The following is a 20,842-nucleotide window of genomic DNA, read 5'->3' as shown; positions in this document are numbered from 1 at the left end:
ATGATGAAGGCTATAGGCCTACCCTACGTCTTTTCTTCTAGTAGGTTATTTTACGACAACATCTAAGGTTATTTTAGCGTCTGAATGATATGAAGGTGATAATGACGGTGAAATGAGTCCGGGGTCCAGCACCGAAAGTTACCCAGCATTTGCTGATATTGGGTTGAGGGAAAACCCCGGAAAAAACCTCAACAAGGTAACTTGCCCCGACCGGGAATCGAACCCGGGCCACCTGGTTTCGCGGCCAGTCGCGCTAACCGTTACTCCAAAGATGTGGACTTCCCTATGTCCTAGGCAACATTGTACAAATCCAAAAGGAATTCAAAATAATTGAAACTTAGCTACTTTATTTGCTAAATCTATCAACCCTACAGTAGAGTTTAATTTCTGAAATAATAACAAACAAATTAACGTTTCTTTAGCAATAAGAGCCGGATGATTAAAGCTATTTTTAGAAACAAATTTAATTTCTGACATACCGATATGATGAACGCAATGAAAGACGTCTTCCAATGCTTTGGTTAATTTCTCAGATGAAAGTATGTTACTTATTCCCAAACGAAGAACGAAAAATTCACTTAATGCAGGCAATAAGATTATATTTCACAATCTGAATTTTCGTTAATTTGGGTGAATTGGAGTGGCACGGCAGCCTAGATCTTCATCATGTACCTACGTACAACCCAGGCCAGTAGTATTTAGTGGTTGTTATTAGGATGATTCAATACTAATTGTGGCACCTATTTTGGCAGATTCGTAGATATTATTTTAAAATAAGGTAATACCATGAAGTGTAAATATTAAGGAGCTGTAAGGTGAAAGGATAAGACATCTTTACCGCCCAGGAGCTGATAATGAAAGCATCAAAGTGGCCTAGGTTGCACTTCGTTTTCTTATATCTTAATTAAAGAAGCAAATTTTCGAACATAGAATTCTTGTAAGAGGTGACCTGGATTGTCTTGAGCATTGCTTACGAGATTATACAAGCTGGCGCATAGCGCTTGAAATACGAGTCTGAAGTGGTTCCCTCGTAATGCCAATTCCGCCGCTCGGAGCGCTGTTCTAGACTAAATATTCATAGCAGAACACTTAAATGACATTGACATTTGGGGCATTTAAGGACTCACCATTGCTTATTAAATGCTTCGTACAATATTTTATGAACAATAGACGTAATTTCCAAACTTATACGCCTCAATTATATTACAATAAAAAGGCTGTCAGTCTTGATATTAAAAGATATTACATAGACTATTATAAACTAAGGTACTACTTTCTGTTGTTCAATTCATACACAGTACCTTTTCGGAAATAATGAAAGAAACTTTATTTTACATGAACACTGTAGTCTACCCTTTTCACATATTCATTTATTATTATTATTATTCCAATGAATTAAGGTACTGTATTATCTTCCATTTCCCTGACTTCATAATTTAATCATTTGTAAGTAGGCCTAACTTATCCCTTTCTTTTTTTAAAATATATTGACGTTGAAGTGTTATGATTTTTACAAACTGCAGTCACAATACATGATTAGTACAAATGTGCGATTTTTCTTGCACAACTTGCAGCGGTGAAATAAATATCTAATAGGCCTGTTGATTAACCTGTTACTTACAAATGGCTTTTAAGGAACCCGCAGGTTCATTGCTGCCCTCACATAAGCCCGCCACCATCGGTCCCTATCCTGTGCAAGATTAATCCAGTAGTGGGTAGTAGTAGCAAATGCTATGATATTTTAGTGTGTGTAATAATAATAATAATAATAATAATAATAATCCGTGGCGCTACAGCCCGTGGAGGGCCTAGACTGACCAGCCGGCTGCTGGCCTCACGCCTACATGCCGAAACAGAGGTGGACGATCATCCAACCACAATGGAGGTATCGTGTGGTTAGCACGATGATCCCCCAGCCGTTATAGCTGGTATTCGCAACCGGATTTCGCTACCTATCGTAGCTCCCCAAGTGCATCATCACGATGCTGAGTGGGCACCGGTCCCATACACTGGCCGAAATTTCATGAGAAAATTTCTTCTACCACGATGATTCGAACCAGCGTGCATTCCGTAACGCGAGTCCTAGGTAGGATGCCTTAGAATTCGACGCCACGGCGCGGGACAATAATAATAATAATAATAATAATAATAATAATAATAATAATAATAATAATAATTTATTTAGCATACAAGATGAATCATAGTCTTTTGTTATTTCATATATAATGGCAATGCAGTGTTTGAGGGTATGAAAGTAAAAAAAAATGTATTTTGGGGGTACCTTAACAACAGTCACGTTGCCAGGATCAGAGCAAGGGGGGTTCGGGATTAAAAAATGGGGTGCGAGCTGTAATAATGTAGTACATAAAAAATCCAAAATGTTCTTTCTTGCACTTGCGCGAATACTATACATGTTTATTATTATTATTATTATTATTATTATTATTATTATTATTCTTGCTCATCACATCCATTACGATACACTATGGGACGTAGTTGTTTTTTCACATTCAAGAAATTGTTTGTTTTTGTTCTTCAAAATAATTTATGCCTAGTATTTTGTTAAATGTTAAATGTTATGTTTTATTTAACGACGCTCGCAACTGCAGAGGTTATATCAGCGTCGCCGGATGTGCCGGAATTTTCTCCCGCAGGAGTTCTTTTACATGCCAGTAAATCTACTGACATGAGCCTGTCGCATTTAAGCACACTTAAATGCCATCGACCTGGCCCGGGATCGAACCCGCAACCTTGGGCATAGAAGGCCAGCGCTATACCAACTTGCCAACCAGGTCGACTAGTATTTTGTTAATAAATTGCCCTTAGGGGTGCGGAAAGGCGTACTCTGATTTTTTATGGGTTGCTTGCGCACCCTTTCGCACCCCCCTAGCGACGTCCCTGCTTAACAACAAAGATTGAATACCACTACTCTAGTGAATATACTCGTCGTATTAACTGTGGACAGTAATGGAAGGAAATAACTGACTATACAACCTGACAGAAGGGCAGGATATTGTAAAATTTATAAGAGCCCAAAGGATAAGATGGCTGGGACATCTAAATAGAATAATAATAAGAATGTTAAAGGGTAGACTATATTTATAATAGCAGAAGAAAGGTTACACCAAGGTGAGGTGGATGGACAGTATAAATACAGACCTTGAGCCTATGGGAGTGGGAGACTAGACAAATATGATGGATGACAGAGCAAGATGGAAGGCTGTTGTTAAAGAGGCCAAAACCCACCAGGGTTGTAATGCCATATGATGATGATGATGATGATGATGACTATTAGCAGCACTGTAGTGTTAGCTTCTCATTGGATATGCTAACACACGACTTTTCAAGTGTCGCAGTGTCATGGTCGTATGGTGTAAGAAAACGAAGAACAACGATCTGACCACTAGATTTTCCATAATTTTCATCTCAAAAGAATACAGACGTGGACAAATTATTAGCAAAATGGAAGATTTCTGTTACATATTTTTACAAAATATGATTCTTCAGTTTAGACTACAGTTGACATTCTTGCGTATTTCGAAATTATTAGCAAAATTGAAGATTTGTACTGTATATTTTTTTACAAAATTTGACTCTTCAATTTGGACTGCATTTGATATTTTTGCATATTTACAAATTATTAGCAAAATATGAAGATTTTTATGATATATTTTTTACAAAATTTGACTCTTCAATTTGGACTGCAGTTGACATTTTTGCATATTTACAAATTATTAGCAAAATATGAAGATTTTTATGATATATTTTTACAAAATTTGACTCTTCAATTTAAACTACAGTTGACATTTTTGCATATTTCTATCTACTGTAATGATAGAAATATGCAAAATTGTCAACTGTAGTCTAAATTGAAAAGTCAAATTTTGTAAACAGAATTATCATAAAAATCGTCAATTTTGTTAATAATTTGTCCACGTCTGTACATTCTGGATGTACTTTGGCTGTAATAATTTAACTTTCACTATCTTACAGTAGCACGGGAAGAGCTCGAGTGTTGTATAATTTTATCTTTGTATTTGTGAGTTCCTTAAGTTGCTGAATATGAAAATATTAGTTGTCACTGACATAAAAAAGTTTGGATGTATTTATTTGCTCCATAATTTTGGTCTTAATTAATATAGGGGAGACGGTTGTACCTTTGAACATTTTTTGTTTCTTATTTTCGCTGCTATCTAAAGGACTCGAACTGAAGTAGAGTGAAGAGAAAGCTGCTAAATAGCTCTGGTCATAGTTTCGGTTTCATTTATTGCAAAGTGTGAGTTCTGTGAACAAAACAATTTTTTTAGTACCAAAATTAAATGAGTAGCTTAATATCAAAGATGGACATCTGTCATCTCCATAGTTTTGATCTAGAAAGCAATTTTTTAATTCACAATGTTCTCTGTAATATTTAACACAATTTATTTTATAAATATAGTGTTAGAGTTTGCATATGGTTCCACTATAACTGGGAAGAGCATGAAAAATTGTATACAAAACCACAGCTATCTAAATTTCGATTGAGGTCAGATGTCCGTCTTTGATATTAAGCTTCCTGGGTAACGTTCGGTGCTGGACCCCAGACTCATTTCACCGGCATTATCACCTTCATCTCATTCAGACGCTAAATAACCATAGATGTTTATAAAGCGTCGTAAAATAACTTACTAAAAAAAAGATATTACGCTACTCAAATATTCGTTCATTGTTATATATTTTCTAGGAAGAAACCAAATTGTATTTGTGATTATCAATTAAGAACAATGTGTTCTATATCAACCTGTGCATGATGACATACGTTAATTTCCATGATTTATTCGAACCTCTAGTTTTGGCAGCATATATTTGTTTAAACGTGCACCCTCTTCTACCTTTGAACACAAAACATCTTGTACCATGGAACATTGCTTTTATTTTAAGATCATGCCACGAAGTAAGTCTGAAGTTAAGAGGCCCCCAATTGATCCGGATGCCTTGAAGAAAGCTGTTGAAGCCGTTATTGCTCCTCCAGAAAATAAAATCTCAATCAGAGAAGCCTGCACTGGTTTATAATGACTATTACACTCTTACTACGTCATACTACTTTTGACCAATAAAACGATACGAAAGGACGTATTTCAACCAATCATGGCTGCTTATCGCACAATTTTATCGCGTCCCTAGCATTTGTTTAATTTTATCGCATCCCTAGCATTTGTTTAATTTTATCGCGTCCCTAGCATTTGTTTCTTTGCTTGCCAACATTTGAAACTACGCTGGTCTGGACGTCAAAAAAAAAAATATATATATATATATATATAATTACAAACCACTCCAGTCGATGCACAGCAGTTTCAAATATGACTCGCATTGGCATTCAAGAACAAGAATTAATAAAAATCACTGATCATACCTATGCATCTTCTGAAATCCGATTTACAAATAAATGAAGAGCACCATTCGGAAATCCTGAATAAGTTGAATACACCATGTAGGCCTAAATCAACGAGTTACACTTCTATTACGCACACGTCTAATATAACATCAATTGAACCACCAACCACATTCAAATTTGAAAAGTGTACATTCAATAATTATTCCTTTTAAAATTATTTATGTTTATTTTTTATGTCAGCGTCGTTAATTAAAACTTTTCTAACACTTGTGTATATTAGTTAGGTTATGTTATAGCTTCTGCTATATGATATTATGGATAGTCACGTATCAGAGATTGTTTAATATTAAGATTTATTGAAAATCATCTGTCAAGTGACGTTGATTACTGGGATTCGGATAATTGAAGTGGAATGTTGCATTTTAGTAAAAATGAAACTGAATCAACAAAGCCTTCTTGACTAGTAACATTGCCATTGCCATTGTGTATAATAGAGAACTTCTCGACGAGAAGGCATTGCTCACTACTGCCATCTAGCATGCATCTAGCGTAATATTTGTAATGTTGAGATGGTACACTAATACATTTGAAGACAAATGTATTTTCGTAAGTCAATTAATATTTTATTGTATTGGAGTACTTCGTTACTTCTAATCTTTATATACTTTCTTCTAATCGTGTAATAGTCAATTAAATCCCACTCGAGTTTTGATTTTCTGTAGACAAATCAAAACGTCTAGTGAGGTTACTGTTGACAAATACATTTTAAATATGATTATGAGTTTTTACAGCTTTATTCCCACCTATATTCTATGTGTTCCAATTTAGAATAGGGTATGATCCAAGGTACATGAAGCTGTTGTATCTTTGAACACATAACATATCCCCTCATTTTACTTTTTCCATCCTTCAAAGATTTGCGAAACAGGAAAAATAAATACAGAAAATTCTAGAGGAATCTTGAATAATTATTTAAGCATTTTTTGCATTTAAAAATTTCATTTTATATAAAAAATAAAAAATAAAATGAAGTGTGGAAAGTGTTTGAAGGCACAACAGTCTCCCCTAAACCCAATGCAATGCAATATTCAGATAAATGCTTCCCAACATCCTCATGTTACAGTGAATGTCAATTTCCTAACGATGGATGTAATCAAGACGGAACTTGAAGAGCAAGACCCACTGGCTATAGATAACACGGATTTAGAAGATAAGAAGCCTGAATCACAGGTATGCCTATGTTGAAAGTAATTATTTTCTTTTGTTTATTCATGACATCTATAATAATCTATACTAATAATAAATCTGTAGCAGAAATTTTTCTGGTAATTTTCGAAAAATAATTGGTCCTAACATATATAATTAACCACCCTGAAACCGAAAATCGCTTTTTTGAAATTTTTGTTTCTATGTCTGTCTGTCTGTCTGTCTGTTACCTTTTCACGCGATAATGGCTGAACCGATTTCGATGAAAATTGGAATATAAATTAAGTTCGTTGTAACTTAGATTATAGGCTATATGGCATTCAAAATACGTTATTTAAAAGGGGGGTTATAAGGGGGCCTGAATTAAATAAATCGAAATATCTCGCTTATTATTGATTTTTGTGAAAAATATTACATAACAAACGTTTCTTTAAAAATGATTTTTGATAAGTTTTATTCTGTGAAAAATTTTGACAGGACTGATATTTAATGAGATAAATGAGTTTTAAAATTAAAATAACTGCCATCTAAGGCGGTGTATTGAAATAAAAAACAAATGACTTCGTGTATAAGGGGCTATGAAACATAGCCTACAGACAATGTTTCTGTGCTTGTATGAAGTAATATAGGAAGCTAAATTAACCGATTTGTATAATTAATTATTATTTCATCATTGGAAAGTGTAGTTTCTCTAGATGGACATAATGCTATAATGTTATTACAGTAACTTGTGAGTGAATTGACGACAGGTAAGATTAAAATAGCTTCTTATGCACAGAAAACTTGATAGGTTATTCTGTATATTCATTTCCTGTATTTCTTAAAATAATGTTTATGAACATATTCATTTTTATCTCAGAGAATTAACGAACAACGAGAGTGTAGTGATTTAGTATGCAGTAATAGTACGTTAGCTTAGCAATCCATTATTTTATAATTCAAATTTTAACTATGCTCAATTGAATCGTGTTAAAATACATAAAATACATATGCAATAAATGCAATGCAAAAAAATTGGGTAATGAGCCAAGCAGATATGTTGCGCTGTTGTAAAAGTTGTTCCTCCTGAGATTCAAGAGCGCCCACAACAAATTAAAAACTTTCTAATTCGAGTACATCCGTTATCAACACACTTTTTCATAACGTAACGTAACGTAACGTAACATAAAACATAACATAACATAAAACATAACATATAACATAAAACATAACATAACATAACATAACATAACATAAAACATAACATAACATAACATAACATAACAACATAACATAACATAACATAACATAACATAACATAACATAACGTAACGTAACGTAACGTAACGTAACGTAACGTAACGTAACGTAACGTAACGTAACATAACATAACATAACATAACATAATAATAAATCTGTAGCCAAAATTGTTCTGTTAATTTTCGCTTTTCCAAAAATAATTGGTAATAACAATTAAGACACATGTTAAAGGAATTGTCATTGCACCAAATGAGTGGTCTCTGGATCAAAATGATTGCATTTTAATATTTTAAATACAATTAAGTAACATATTAAACGATTTATCCTTCTATCAAACACGAATGTTCCCTGGATCAAATGTCCAATTTTAATTATGTAATTACTTTATATTTATTTCTAACGGGTGCAGCGGAGAGCACGGTTACGGCTAGTATATCATATTACAAAAAAGTGTACGTCTTTCAAATTATATTCAATGCACTTAATTATAGTAATGGAAACTAAGCAAAAATATCTGTGCTAATTGCCATCATGTCACTAGCAATTCTATTTCTTTTTTAAGCTTCTAATAATTGATCACGCGCCCTGATGTAAATAGCGGTTTACAACAAATTGCAGGCTAGTTTATTGTATAAAACACGCATGACTCTTTAATTCTTGTACATTATAGTATAAGTAATGTAGTACATAAGTTCAAAAGGAAAATATTATTTTAGGTGTGCGTCCAGATTGATAACTGTTGAATGTGTAAGTGAAGCAATTTGACAAAAAGTAAATTTCTAAGGCAATCTTTAAGCACAATTGTTTTGTTGCATTCATTGCTTAGGCCTATATTTATTTTTTCCTCCTCTAATGTACACGCAAACAGTTCCCGCGCTTGAAAGTACATCAGACATGGTGATTGTCAGTTCGTTTTCTGATTATCGCTGGACGGAGAGCCACAGAGACACGGGACGAGCCGCTAAATAAGCCCTCACTTCTGCAGTGAAAATAGCTTAATGAAAACTTTACAAAAACTTACCTTATGCCTAACGATGATAGCTCCCTGGCACATTTCACATCTTTGAAACACATTTGCTATCACTCGGCAGAATTTTCTAGACATTCTTCTACATGAATCGCACTTCACACAAGGATAATTAAAACACGCTGTTTCACAGACACTGTACAAAGTCTTGAATAAAAAAGTATATATAAACGAAACACTTCTTATTGCGAACTAACAATTGCCGCATGTGACCTACTTTCAAGCGCGGGGAATGGAGACTACATTGCCACTACTTCCCTTTCTCCCAACCAGAGATAATTGGAATACATTGTTTTTACAGATTTTCATGCAATGTCATTTTATAAATACTAGTAAAAGGTTACTCACACAAAATTAAGAAACACCTGGTATTTCTAAGTATTAATTAGCAGTTATCACTAATACTACCAACGATTACGGAAAACGCGGAATTCTACTTGAAGCAAGTAAAGCGATACGTTTGGAAGTAAATCCCGAAAAGACAAAGTATAAGATTATATCTCTTCACCAGAATACTGTACGAAATGGAAATATAAAAATTGGAGATTTATCCTTCGAAGATTGGAAAAATTCGAATATCTTGGAGCAACAGTAATAAATATAAATGACACTCGGGAGGAAATTAAACACAGAATAAATATGGGAAATGCCTGTTATTATTCGGTTGAAAAGCTTTTATCATCCACTCTGCTGTCAAAAAATCTTAAAGTTAGAATTTATAAAATAGTTATATTACCGGTTGTTCTTTATGGTTGTGAAACTTGGACTCTCACTTTGAGAGAGGAACATAGATTAAGGACCTTTGAAAATAAAGTTCTTAGGAACATATTTGGGGCTAAGAGGGATGAAGTTACAGGAGAATGGAGAAAGCTACACAACGCAGAACTGCACGCATTGTATTCTTCACCTGACATAATTAGGAACATTAAATCCGGACATTTGGGATGGGCAGGGCATGTAGCAAGTATGGGCTAATCCAGAAATGCATATAGTGTTAATTGGGAGGCCGGAGGAAAAAAGATCTTTGGGGAGGCCGAGACGTAGATGAGAAGATAATATGAAAATGGATTTGAGGGAGGTGGGATATGATGATAGAGAATGGATTAATCTTGCTCAGGATAGGGACCAATGGTGGGCTTATGTGAGGGCGGCAATGAACCTCCGTGTTCCTTAAAAGCCAGTAAGCAAGTAGGTATCACTAATACTATTGTCCACACCTGTGGAGTAACGGTTAGCGCGTCTGGCCGCGAAACCAGGTGCCCCAGGTTCGATTCCCGGTCGGGGCAAGTTACCTGGGTGAGGTTTTTTCCGGGGTTTTCCCTCAACCCAATATGAGCAAATGCATGGAAATATCATATGTACTTCGGTACATTAAAATAATATATATAAATTGTTTGTTTTGATTTAGATTTTTCTTTTCGGTTGAAATTTCATCAATTAAAAGCAAATTAACTATACTCAATATGATTAATGAATCAAAGGATATATTATTCGATGCTTTTTCAAGCATATTAACAAAAAACGATAAAGTTAACGAAATGACAAAAAAATTTGTAATGTGTAAGGCTATGGAACTGATACCTCAGAACAAAGATTATGCATACGTTAGGGACACTTACTGGCCCAACATTAAGAAGGCAACTTTGATAAGTACCAATTCAAGTTCACAGTATCATAATATGAATATATTATGTAGCTAGTGAGTGTACTGCCGACATGAATGCCACTTATGATTTGAAAAATTCGGGTTTTTTTTTTTTTTTTTTCAGTTTTACGTTTGATCTATTCGTAAATTAGTGTCGTTTTGTATTTAATTTGTAGGCTAAAGTTGACAATGTCAGAAGAACTGGCAGTGGAGGAGGAAAGCCAGCAAAAATTACTGCAGTTGATGAATTGGTATTAGATTATTAGGAAAAAAATCTGCATGTATTGCTGGTCAAGGGAAGAAAAACCTGATGGCATTGGAAAATAATCAACATCCCGATTTGTAGAGCAATTTGCATTTGAAGCTTTGCTGATAATGTATGACTTCTATTTGTTTGTCTTGTTATATCAGGTCCCACTATATTTAACAACTCTTCAAGCTTTTCAGCACTTTACCTAAACTTTTCATTATATTTAAACAATGCTCCTTTAAAGGAATAATATTTGTTCTTTCTCTATATAGTTTTAGCTCCTCTCATAACAACTTCATCACTTCAATCAGAATCACGAAACCACATAACCGCAATATTTTGTTTTATTATCTGAGAAAGGTTGCCACTGGTAACTGATAATATAGGAATCACCAGTCTTTAGAGTCTTGTAGGAATATTCCTGTTGAATACTAGTATAATCAACTAGATTAGCATTTTGAGAAACAGAATCACTTATGAACTGGTGAAATCGACCAATATTACTAGTCTGTGAACTGGTAACTAGTACTTTACCCTTGTAGTTTCTAGAAACACAGACTTGTAAAATAAACTAATATTACTACTGCACAGACTAGTATTACTAGTCCATGAGTTTTGAGAAACAAGCCCCTGGTCTGTGATTAGGGTGCATGATGACTGAGTAGTACGGAACCACTATAGTTTTGTTCCAGCAAGCATTTAAGAACGCGTCCTGAAGCATGCGCCAGTGCGTCACAACTAGTTCGAAATTTTATGTTGTTGCAACGTCGTTTGTTGAACTTTCTGTCACGGCCTTCGGAGTTTCTTCTAATATTAAAATTATAGTCATCTTTCGACTTAATTATTCGTAAAATATATCTCTATCACCTTTCAAATCACTCATCATTGAACATTTGTTTATTTTAATCTGCCTAATCTCGAAGCATTTCAACCAAAACCTCAGATTAAAACATCTTCGCATGCGTCAACAGTTCAGAATTCCCAGTGCCGGAGCCTTCTTCAGTTACAAGCCGGAGCCATACGTCGGCAACTCTGTAATTAACTGCCACCCTGAGGCTGACCATACAGGGCAAGTTGTTTGTACTAATGCCGATTTTCAATGTAAATTAATGTTACAATACAAGTGTGTGTTCATGGAATTATGTTCGCGGTCGTACCTAACGTAAATTGTTGATGTATTATATAGTAAATGCGCGTTGGTGATAAAAAACAAGATAATAAATGAAAATAAAATGGTTGCAGTCTTTGGGAATTTTTACGGTTATTGGTGACAAAGTAATTGGCTATTCTACTAAATATTAAATATTGTATAACTACATTTTTATAGTCTTATTTGTGGTATCAGAATTCTAGCCAAATTGTTGGGTCTCGCCTCCTATATCAATAAAGTTACGCCATTGGTTTTCAAATTCATTGCTAACAGCTGTTTTGTGAACCCATAAATGTTGCAGTTTTGTTGAAGATTCGGAATGCCTGCTATACGTCAGAACTACCTATAATTTGTAGACGCATATAATCACTTTGTTGGTTTTCAAGGTTTGTTTATTAATATTATTTATTTTGTAATAAATTAGGTATAAACATGTTTCTTTTCACTTCGTATTTTTTTTAGAGGATTTAAAGTTCACCGAGTTTATGCTAATTGACGCATACATGTACTTAATGATAATGTTGCGTTTTGTTACTACGTATTATGTTGAAGGTATGTTTTTTCATGGATTTTTTTACTGGGCTTAACTGTATTTACATCTTCACACTTTTATTATAATAGGTATATCAATAGTTTCTTCTGTTTACATTTTATTTTAGGCCTATTTGCATAATTTACATTCTTAGCTTGTTTTCTGTAGTTAAATTTATTTAAAATTATATTTTAAAAAGTTTATAACAAATAATTTAGGATAACAGTATTGTTATGGTGACTGGCCAGGTTCAAACTAAAACTGGCTTCCTGGACATCTGAAATATTTATAGAAAAACACGACATAATCACATGAAATTAAAATGCATATGATATCCTACACCTTTCATGGCAGAGTTGAAACAACATTAAGCGGCAAAACATTGTCAATTACTAGCCACAAATTTGTTAACTGAATGGAACTTAAGAATACTGCGTAGGAGCTTACGTCTTTATTGCATTATTGATTTTATTATTTTCGGTGCAAGGAATATCTTTTTTATTTATTTATTTACCTTCGTACTATCAATAAAAACATGTTTTTTTTTGTAATTATTTTAAGTGGCATCCTTTGTATGTAAGTAGCCTACTTACGCCGTATTCTGAAGTATAGCTAATTGATTGCAATAAAACACTATTTTCGAACCCGTAATAATTTACATCCCTACTCTGAATCTTGATCTTACCTTTGTGCATGAAGTAATATTGAAAAAATACGCGTTACGTACAACGAAAGCAATGAGCAAACACAATATCACTTTAAAATCTCTGCCAGTGCTGTTCGTAATCGATCTTGTTATAAACCACGTTCGAACAGGGAACTGGAAGTTCAGTATCGGTTCGGAATCAGTTCTAGTCTTGTTGGAACGCACATTGAGTTGCTGCGCATGAGTAGGCAGTTCAGAATCGATTCAGAAACCCATTAATGTAATCTGCCTTGAAGTTCTAAGGGTCTCAGTGTGCTTCTCACACAGTTAGCGGAGTTCTGGTTTTGCATCTTGCGCCTCTGCAGCGAATTAAGGTTAGTTCACAATAAACTGGAACAGAAACGAGAGCGAGAATGGAAATATTGTTAAAACAAATGTATTTAAATAATATTGTAAGTAACTATTGTGAATGCTGACATTTAAATATATTTTAACATTATTTCCATTCTCGTTGTCGTTTCCAATAATAATAATAATAATAATTATTATTATTTATTTATTTATTTATTTAGAATATTAATGTGCGAAACAACAGCACAAGACCAATTACAGTTTAGCATGAGATACAAACAAAACAACAAATGATGATGAGAATGAATGATAGAAATGGCAGTGAGATGAAATACAATCAATATAACAGTCTACATTAATCAATTGACCAAATGCAACAAAATAAATAGCACAAATAATAATTATTAAAATTAGTTCAGTGAGATGATAAAAAATAAAGACAATTGAATAGAATGAATTACAAATGTATTAATGAAATCAAATAAATGAAGACTGGAATAATATAAGTAATACTGTAAAGATAAGAATTGGCAAGAATAGTATAATACATATATTGACAATGGCATAAATTAATAAAACTGACATAAAAACTCAAATATATACTACACATTAAATGGATCCAAGTTCAATCCACGCAAATTAGCATAATAATAATAATAATAATATTTATAATTATAATAATAATAATAATAATAATAAAGAACATGAATTACACTGATTATTTTACAAGAATTAATACTATTATATTTTATGGAAAGGAGTTGATTCATACAAAAGTATTACCAATATGTGTAGAAAGATAATGCAATCAATATTAGCAAAGACATTGCCATGTTCTAATACTTCTATACATTGAATGGATCGAAATCGCCTACATGTAAGTTAGCATGTTTAATACATCTGGAGACCGGCGACGAAGATTTAGAATTTCTAATATAGAAGAGTTTGTGATGTCTCATGTCCTTCATAGGAATACGAAGGCTGACACTGTTTAAGAAAGATGGACAATTAATGTCACCTTTAAGGACCTTACATAAGAAGAAGTAATCGAGATCATGACGTCTGGCATACAGGCTTCGACATTTAAAGTGCTCGCAATTTTTATCATAGTTATACTCAGAGTTATTAGACAGGAATCGGTAAGAACATAATGAAATATATTTCCTTTGAATATTTTCCAGTTTAGCCGAATCAGAACTAGTAATAGAGTTCCAAACTACAGATGCATATTCGAGTTTCGATCTCAGTAATGTATAGTATGGTATTAAAAGAGAATCAGGTGTTGAAAAAGAATAAGTTATTGATCGAATTATTCCTAACATTCTTATTGCATAGTTATAAATATAATCTATATGGTTATGAAAATATAATTTATTGTCAATTAATACACCGAGGTCTCTAATACAATCTTTTCTGGTAATTAATACATTTTTTAGATGATAGTTATATTTTAGTGTAGAGGTTTTCCTTGAAAATGATATTACGTAAGTTTTGGATTCATTAATCACCATCCCGTTATCAACTGACCAATTGGTAATAGAATTAATGTCACCCTGAAGAAATTGACAGTCGGCAACACTGTTGATTTTTCGAAAAATTGTAAGATCATCAGCGAATAATAGATAGTCAGAACTTATTCTTTTGCAAATGTCGTCAATGAAGATTAAAAATAGAAGAGGTCCTAAAGTTGAGCCCAGGGGCACACCACAAATAATATTAAATGGATCAGAGAGAGTATTCGAAATTCGTACACTAGATTGTATATCGCGTAAATAATTTTCAAACCAGCTTACATAGCTTACCGATAGTCCTATATTATCTAATTTAGACAAAAGAATAGAATGTGGAACTACATCAAACGCCTTACTGAAATCAAAGTATATTGCATCAATTTGGCCCTGTGATTCAACAACTGGTACAATCTGATTCAAATAAGAGACTAAAGTAGTTGTAGTAGATTTGGATTTAGTAAATCCGTGCTGTGCAGAATTTAATTTGTTTTTTACAAAAAAAGAAAAATGCTTGTGAATTATAGTTTCAAAAATTTTTGAGAAATTATTTAAAACAGAGATAGATCTGTAGTTACCAACTACATTCCTCTTGCCATAATAATAATAATAATAATAATAATAATAATAATAATAATAATTTATATTATTGCTACTACTATTACTGCTACTTATATTTCTATTATTCGACTATTTTATTGATCCTCTCAAACAGTGACAAATTTGTAACGGTTACTTCTAAAGGGCTGTCAAATTTGATATACATCACAATATTCTCATGTGGTTTATACAAGTCAAGACAATTGCTCGTTGCATATTGAATGATGAGTTTGGATATTGTCAATGTTCGGTTCTTTTAATTGGCTGCATTAATCCAGTTTGGTATTTTCCTAAGTGATAAAATATATTCTAAAAGATATTTTCACATACGGCGTAGAAGAAACTCAGCTTCTATTACACATATTACAGTATGGGCTATTCCATATGAAATCGATCAGTAAAAAACCTCGCATTTTTTTTATACTCTAATTTTTTCCCTACTTATATAAGGTGCTGAGGGGAGTGCATTTTCAAAAATATACTATCGAAAGTCAAACGTTTTCATATTGAGTGACAAATTTAGCGTATTTTATAAAAACAAGCCTCTTTCAGCGCTCAGAACTCTGGAACCATTTACTGCAGAACATTGAACGAGAGCTTATTTTGAAGCTGACATTTGGTAGGTTATGTTAAGAAGTAATCCTTATTTTTATTGTACACAGAGAAACAGATAATCTGATTTTACTTGCTTTTAGGATTTTTGGCCATTTGTAAAAATGTAGAAAAGTATTGAGAAAAAACTTTTCATTATTAAGAGGGATCCGGTATTGTTTGCTTAGTGGCTCGACAATAAGTTTCGAGGGTATTAAAGAGATTATTTTCACACGATGCAGTCCCGCACGCACTGGTCGAGAGTGAAGATAAACTAGTGTTTGGCGTCATTTTACTCTTGTGTTTAGGAAAACCTGTGACAAAGCTAGCACAGCCATGACTACTAGACGACACATCACGTGTTTGTCTCCTGGCCTTGCTTCCTTCGGCTAGCTCCCGCCTCACAGTCAGCTGGTTAGCTCACGCGCGTACTATTTATTTTCTTTATTTCATATTTTCAATATTTTCTTATCAACGGTGCACCAGTAAAAAATGTGTTTATTTGTACTTTCAATGCGGAATCTAACTATATATTTTAAAAATATTTTTTCGTGGGCAATGAAGACAAATCTAAATTTCTCCATTTCCATAAAAAGTAAGAAAAACTGTTTACATGTCAATATAAACTTTAACTTCTGAGCATCAAAATAAACCATGATTTTGATCATTGGGTGAAAGGGTTTCGGAGCCACAACAGTTTAAAGTTGCTAATTTTATGAAAATACGATAACTTTAAATATTATTAATTTAAATACTATTAAGTTCTGATGTCTCAAACTTTGCACAAAGCATTATATCACAGTTGTCTACAGACAGAAAAAGTTTCATTGTATTTAAAAATTGCAAGGTCAATTTTCTCTATATTTAGGTTGATTTGAGATGGAATAGCCCGTATGCTAGTTATTTCTATTAAAAACACCTGGTCTATAACCAGGCATTTGCTGTGTGCCTTAAGGTCTCCTGCCTATTGTGTGTCAAATTTTCTTCTCTAATTTGTCGTGTGAGTTGAGGCAGTTAGCCAGTGACCATGTAGAACCATATTCACGGCTAATACCCATGTAGACAACTTTAAAATACTTAGATAAAATAGGTATAGATGATGATTTTTTTTTTTTTGTTCTGTAGGAATGGAATTTATCCCATCTGGAAGCGATGGCCATGAAGACAGAATGCGTGGACTACAGCTATGATATAAAAACAGAGATAAAGGTTGAAGACACTCCAGTTCCTATCAGCTTTCCTATGGTCAAAACTGAAGTAGATGTAAGTTGTTCACCATCAATATACAGATATACCGGCAGTGCATTTTACATAATATATCAGAGCCATTAACAATCTGGAATAGTAGTAAGAATTTTCTCTTTTTCCAGTATTTCCTAAACTTAGAAAGCTCTCACTTCAAGCTTGATGTTATGTAATAATAATTCACAATTATATATTACTGGTAGTTAACAGGGAATTATCTGGAATGTATATAGAAAGTTCATGATCCTAGTAGCAGGACTTCATTTTATCTTACTAAAATTTCTATTTTGTTCTTATGTGTAGCAGTGACTCTGCTATTGAGCAAAAAGTTCGAACTTATACAATGGATTATTCAAACATCACGAATTTTTCTTTTTTTAAGTCTGCTTTATCAAGAATTAAATCTGTATAATACTAATAATGATAATACACTTTTTTATAAGCGATTTGGGGTTACTCTGTCACAAACAATTCTATGAAAATATTCCACACTGCTGCTTGGAAATTAATTAATTCGCACTGCAAACTACAATCTCAAATGTTTTTTTTTTAAATCAGCATTAATAATTTTTATGCTCGACCATGCCGAAATGTAGTAATTATACACCTGGAAGCAGACCTTTAATGCATGTCATTAAAGTACACCTACTCATTAAAGGTCAGGTCTTTCAGCCAATGACGACTCAGGTTACAACTGTTCAGCCAATGACAGGTCAGCTTTCTACCGTTATAAAACCGCAAGTATCGATTATTCTCGGATATGCAATCGAAAGAGAATTAGCGAAAAGTCAAGGAGGCTGGAAATGCAATACTGTCGCAGAAGGTTATGTTCTGTTACTATAATAATTAGCGTTAACTGTAAATAATATTCAAATAAATTCAATTTGTCATCTCGTTTTTCAATGTCCAATTTAATTTCAATGTTATCTCTGTAGGTTCTTATGGCCTAGCAAGGTCAATGTGGATATCTGTTCCTCAGAAAAAATCAATACTTTCGCGTCTGCGCACATCTCACAACATACGGGACATTGCTCCAGGTCAGATACAATAAAATTAATAATATCAAGTTAGAAATATGGTCGAACATAAAAAGTCGTATGAAACTCGCCTATAATGGTAATTAAGAAGCTTGTATGAAAATTATGAAACTCGCTTGCGCTCGTTTCATAAATATCCATACTCCCTTCTTAATTACCTTCATTATAGGCTCGTTGCATAATGTACTATTATAGTATTAATGAATAACGCCAATCCACAAACGATTAGGGAAAACACGGGAATTTTATTTTAAGCAGATTCATGTAACATTTTTCATGTTAGAATAATTGGAAAATTAAAATAACGCCTGTTGACATCTGTAAATGCTGTTCACTTGCAGCACCAGTGGTGGGACTTGGACGAGGTGAAGGCAGAGGTCAAGTTGGAAGTAATGGCAGAGGAGAATGAAGTTTCGACTGAGAGGTGAGTGCAGTGTGCGAGTCTTCGCTTCATTCCTTTTCATTGGTTCATTAAAGTGATCACGTAAGATGCACCTTCTAATGTGTTGCGTCATTTTATACCAAATGTAGTCATTGTTGTGTCTATGAATGGCACAATGTATAGTGGTACTGAAATGTCATAAAATATGTTAAACATATCATTAGCGCAAGTACCAAAACCTGCAATGCTACATTCCACCATCGTCACTATTGTTGCTGCCCCTGCTCCATAACCTTCAGCTCGTGTTCTCAATTATCATACTTCATAATTTGGTCTTCATTTGTTTAAGGGTATCAATGAATGAAGTCTGAGAAAATTGGTAAATGAAATTGATTATTAGCGTTTTCAATTTAAAAGTATCACAAATTTGTCTACAAAGTCACTTGTTCCTGCACTTTTTCACTCCTCAACGCAGAATTTTAGCAGTAATGCACATTATATTTAAAATATCCTTCACATCCCTCTTTGCTGTTTTTGTCACTTTGTTATTTTTTCATCACTCCTCTGTAATGATTCCTGCAGCGGAGTTAAACATATGAGTTCATACTTTCTGAAAATATTGTCACAAGTGCAAAAATTTAATCTCGTCTAGCTTTGATGGATATCGTATTTCAGTAGAAGTTTTTATAATAGTGAAATTACAATGGTAATTAAATTTTTACCTCTGAAGTTCTGGCTGGTATGTTCATCAATTATCAAGCAGTACATCTACTTGACGATATGTGTCACAGGAAGAACAATTGTTTGTATGCATCTGAAGTCTCATCTGTGTAATATGTAGCTAGTGGGCGATATATGCAATGGAGGGGAAAAGGAATTGGCCAAACTATCCCATTATCACCGGGTTTAGTTGCATCATAAGTAGTGCCTTATTGATGTCACTTGTGAGCTTCAGACAGACCTGTCTTCGTACAGTTGACTAAACAACAACAATTAAATTAAAAGAAATAATATAAAGTTGTAAGTTTAGGAATTTGTGTACAGTGAAATATGCAGTACATTCCATATTAAAAACCACTGCAAATTATGTTCATACGCACGTGAGATAATCTATATAAAATTTGAGCTCATTGATATTAAAATTGTTATAAAACGTTCTGTTTACATACCATCCTTGTTTTTAAGAAACCTCCTATGTGACAGTACGGAAAAAAATTTTCCAGGAGGAAGAAAAAATCAATGTTGTCATTTATGTTCATCATATTCACCTTCGTGTACATAATGTCTGCGTCCGATTTATTTTCAATATCCGCTGACATGATCATATATCGGAATATTTTCTACGACTCTCCTGGCTCCGCTTGCAAGATAGACGTTTAGTACATTCTCTTTGCCTGCTATATCGAATTATACATGATTCCACACCCAACTACCTTGCCTCTCGGTTTACTCTCCTAGCTTCACATCGTAATCGTAATACACAATCTGTTGCTATCAATACCACGTCATCAGACATCTCTATAGTCAAGTTCTTTCTCAATAGCCATGGCCCGCTCATGGAATTCGCTGCCGCTGGAAATCAGGGGTAGTCTTAGTCCCCAGTTGTTTAAAATTAGGTTGTTTAGAAATATTTTAAATGCACAGAATTAGTTCTTTTAGGTGTAATTTTTATGTATTATTATTATTATTATTATTGTTATTATTATTATTATTATTATTATTATTATTATTGTTTTACACAGTCATTACTTTATTTTTCCATTAACACTAATATCTAGGTAATTGTCATTGTCTCAATTTAACCCGTGCTGTGCTGATCATACTAATTCTACTATTCCTTTAGTTGTGAGATTATATTCATATGTATTAATTCTTTTTTTTTTTTTTTTTTAGTTAATACTGTATACTAGAATGTATTTTCCTGTTTGTGATTATGTATTCAGTCTCTTTTTTTTATTATATATATTTTTTGTTATTATTATTTTAAAGTTAATACTGATTGTGTATATGTATTCAATCTCTCTTTTTTACTTTACTATGTTTATTATTTTTTTAAGCT

At 33.3% G+C, this 20,842-nt stretch overlaps 2 protein-coding genes across 3 annotated transcripts in view; one reads left to right on the top strand and one right to left on the bottom strand.

The window, feature by feature from the left end:
* The window catches only part of LOC138691942 (zinc finger protein 239-like), a 196,293-nt gene that overhangs the window by 12,692 nt on the left and 162,759 nt on the right, over positions 1-20,842 (bottom strand). Inside the window, exon 1 of one of the 2 annotated variants that reach the window (XM_069814602.1) lies at positions 480-652. The exons of the other annotated variant lie outside the window; for it this stretch is intronic. The gene's annotated coding sequence lies outside the window, so the exon portion shown is untranslated. Of the gene's footprint in view, positions 1-479; positions 653-20,842 lie in introns of those variants that run through there. 2 annotated transcript variants of the gene reach the window in all.
* Positions 660-20,842, top strand: part of LOC138716465 (zinc finger protein ZFP2-like) — a 42,933-nt gene continuing 22,750 nt past the window's right edge. The window contains exons 1-4 of the mRNA XM_069849578.1: positions 660-778; positions 6,498-6,604; positions 17,245-17,382; positions 18,743-18,825. Of these exons, the coding sequence (XP_069705679.1) occupies positions 6,518-6,604; positions 17,245-17,382; positions 18,743-18,825 (308 nt within the window). The 5' untranslated portion in view covers positions 660-778; positions 6,498-6,517. The remainder of the gene's footprint in view (positions 779-6,497; positions 6,605-17,244; positions 17,383-18,742; positions 18,826-20,842) is intronic.

The sequence above is a fragment of the Periplaneta americana genome, chromosome 16 (genome assembly GCF_040183065.1).
Source record: "Periplaneta americana isolate PAMFEO1 chromosome 16, P.americana_PAMFEO1_priV1, whole genome shotgun sequence".
Classification (NCBI taxonomy): domain Eukaryota; kingdom Metazoa; phylum Arthropoda; class Insecta; order Blattodea; family Blattidae; genus Periplaneta; species Periplaneta americana.
This window is presented reverse-complemented; position numbering and strand designations above follow the sequence as displayed.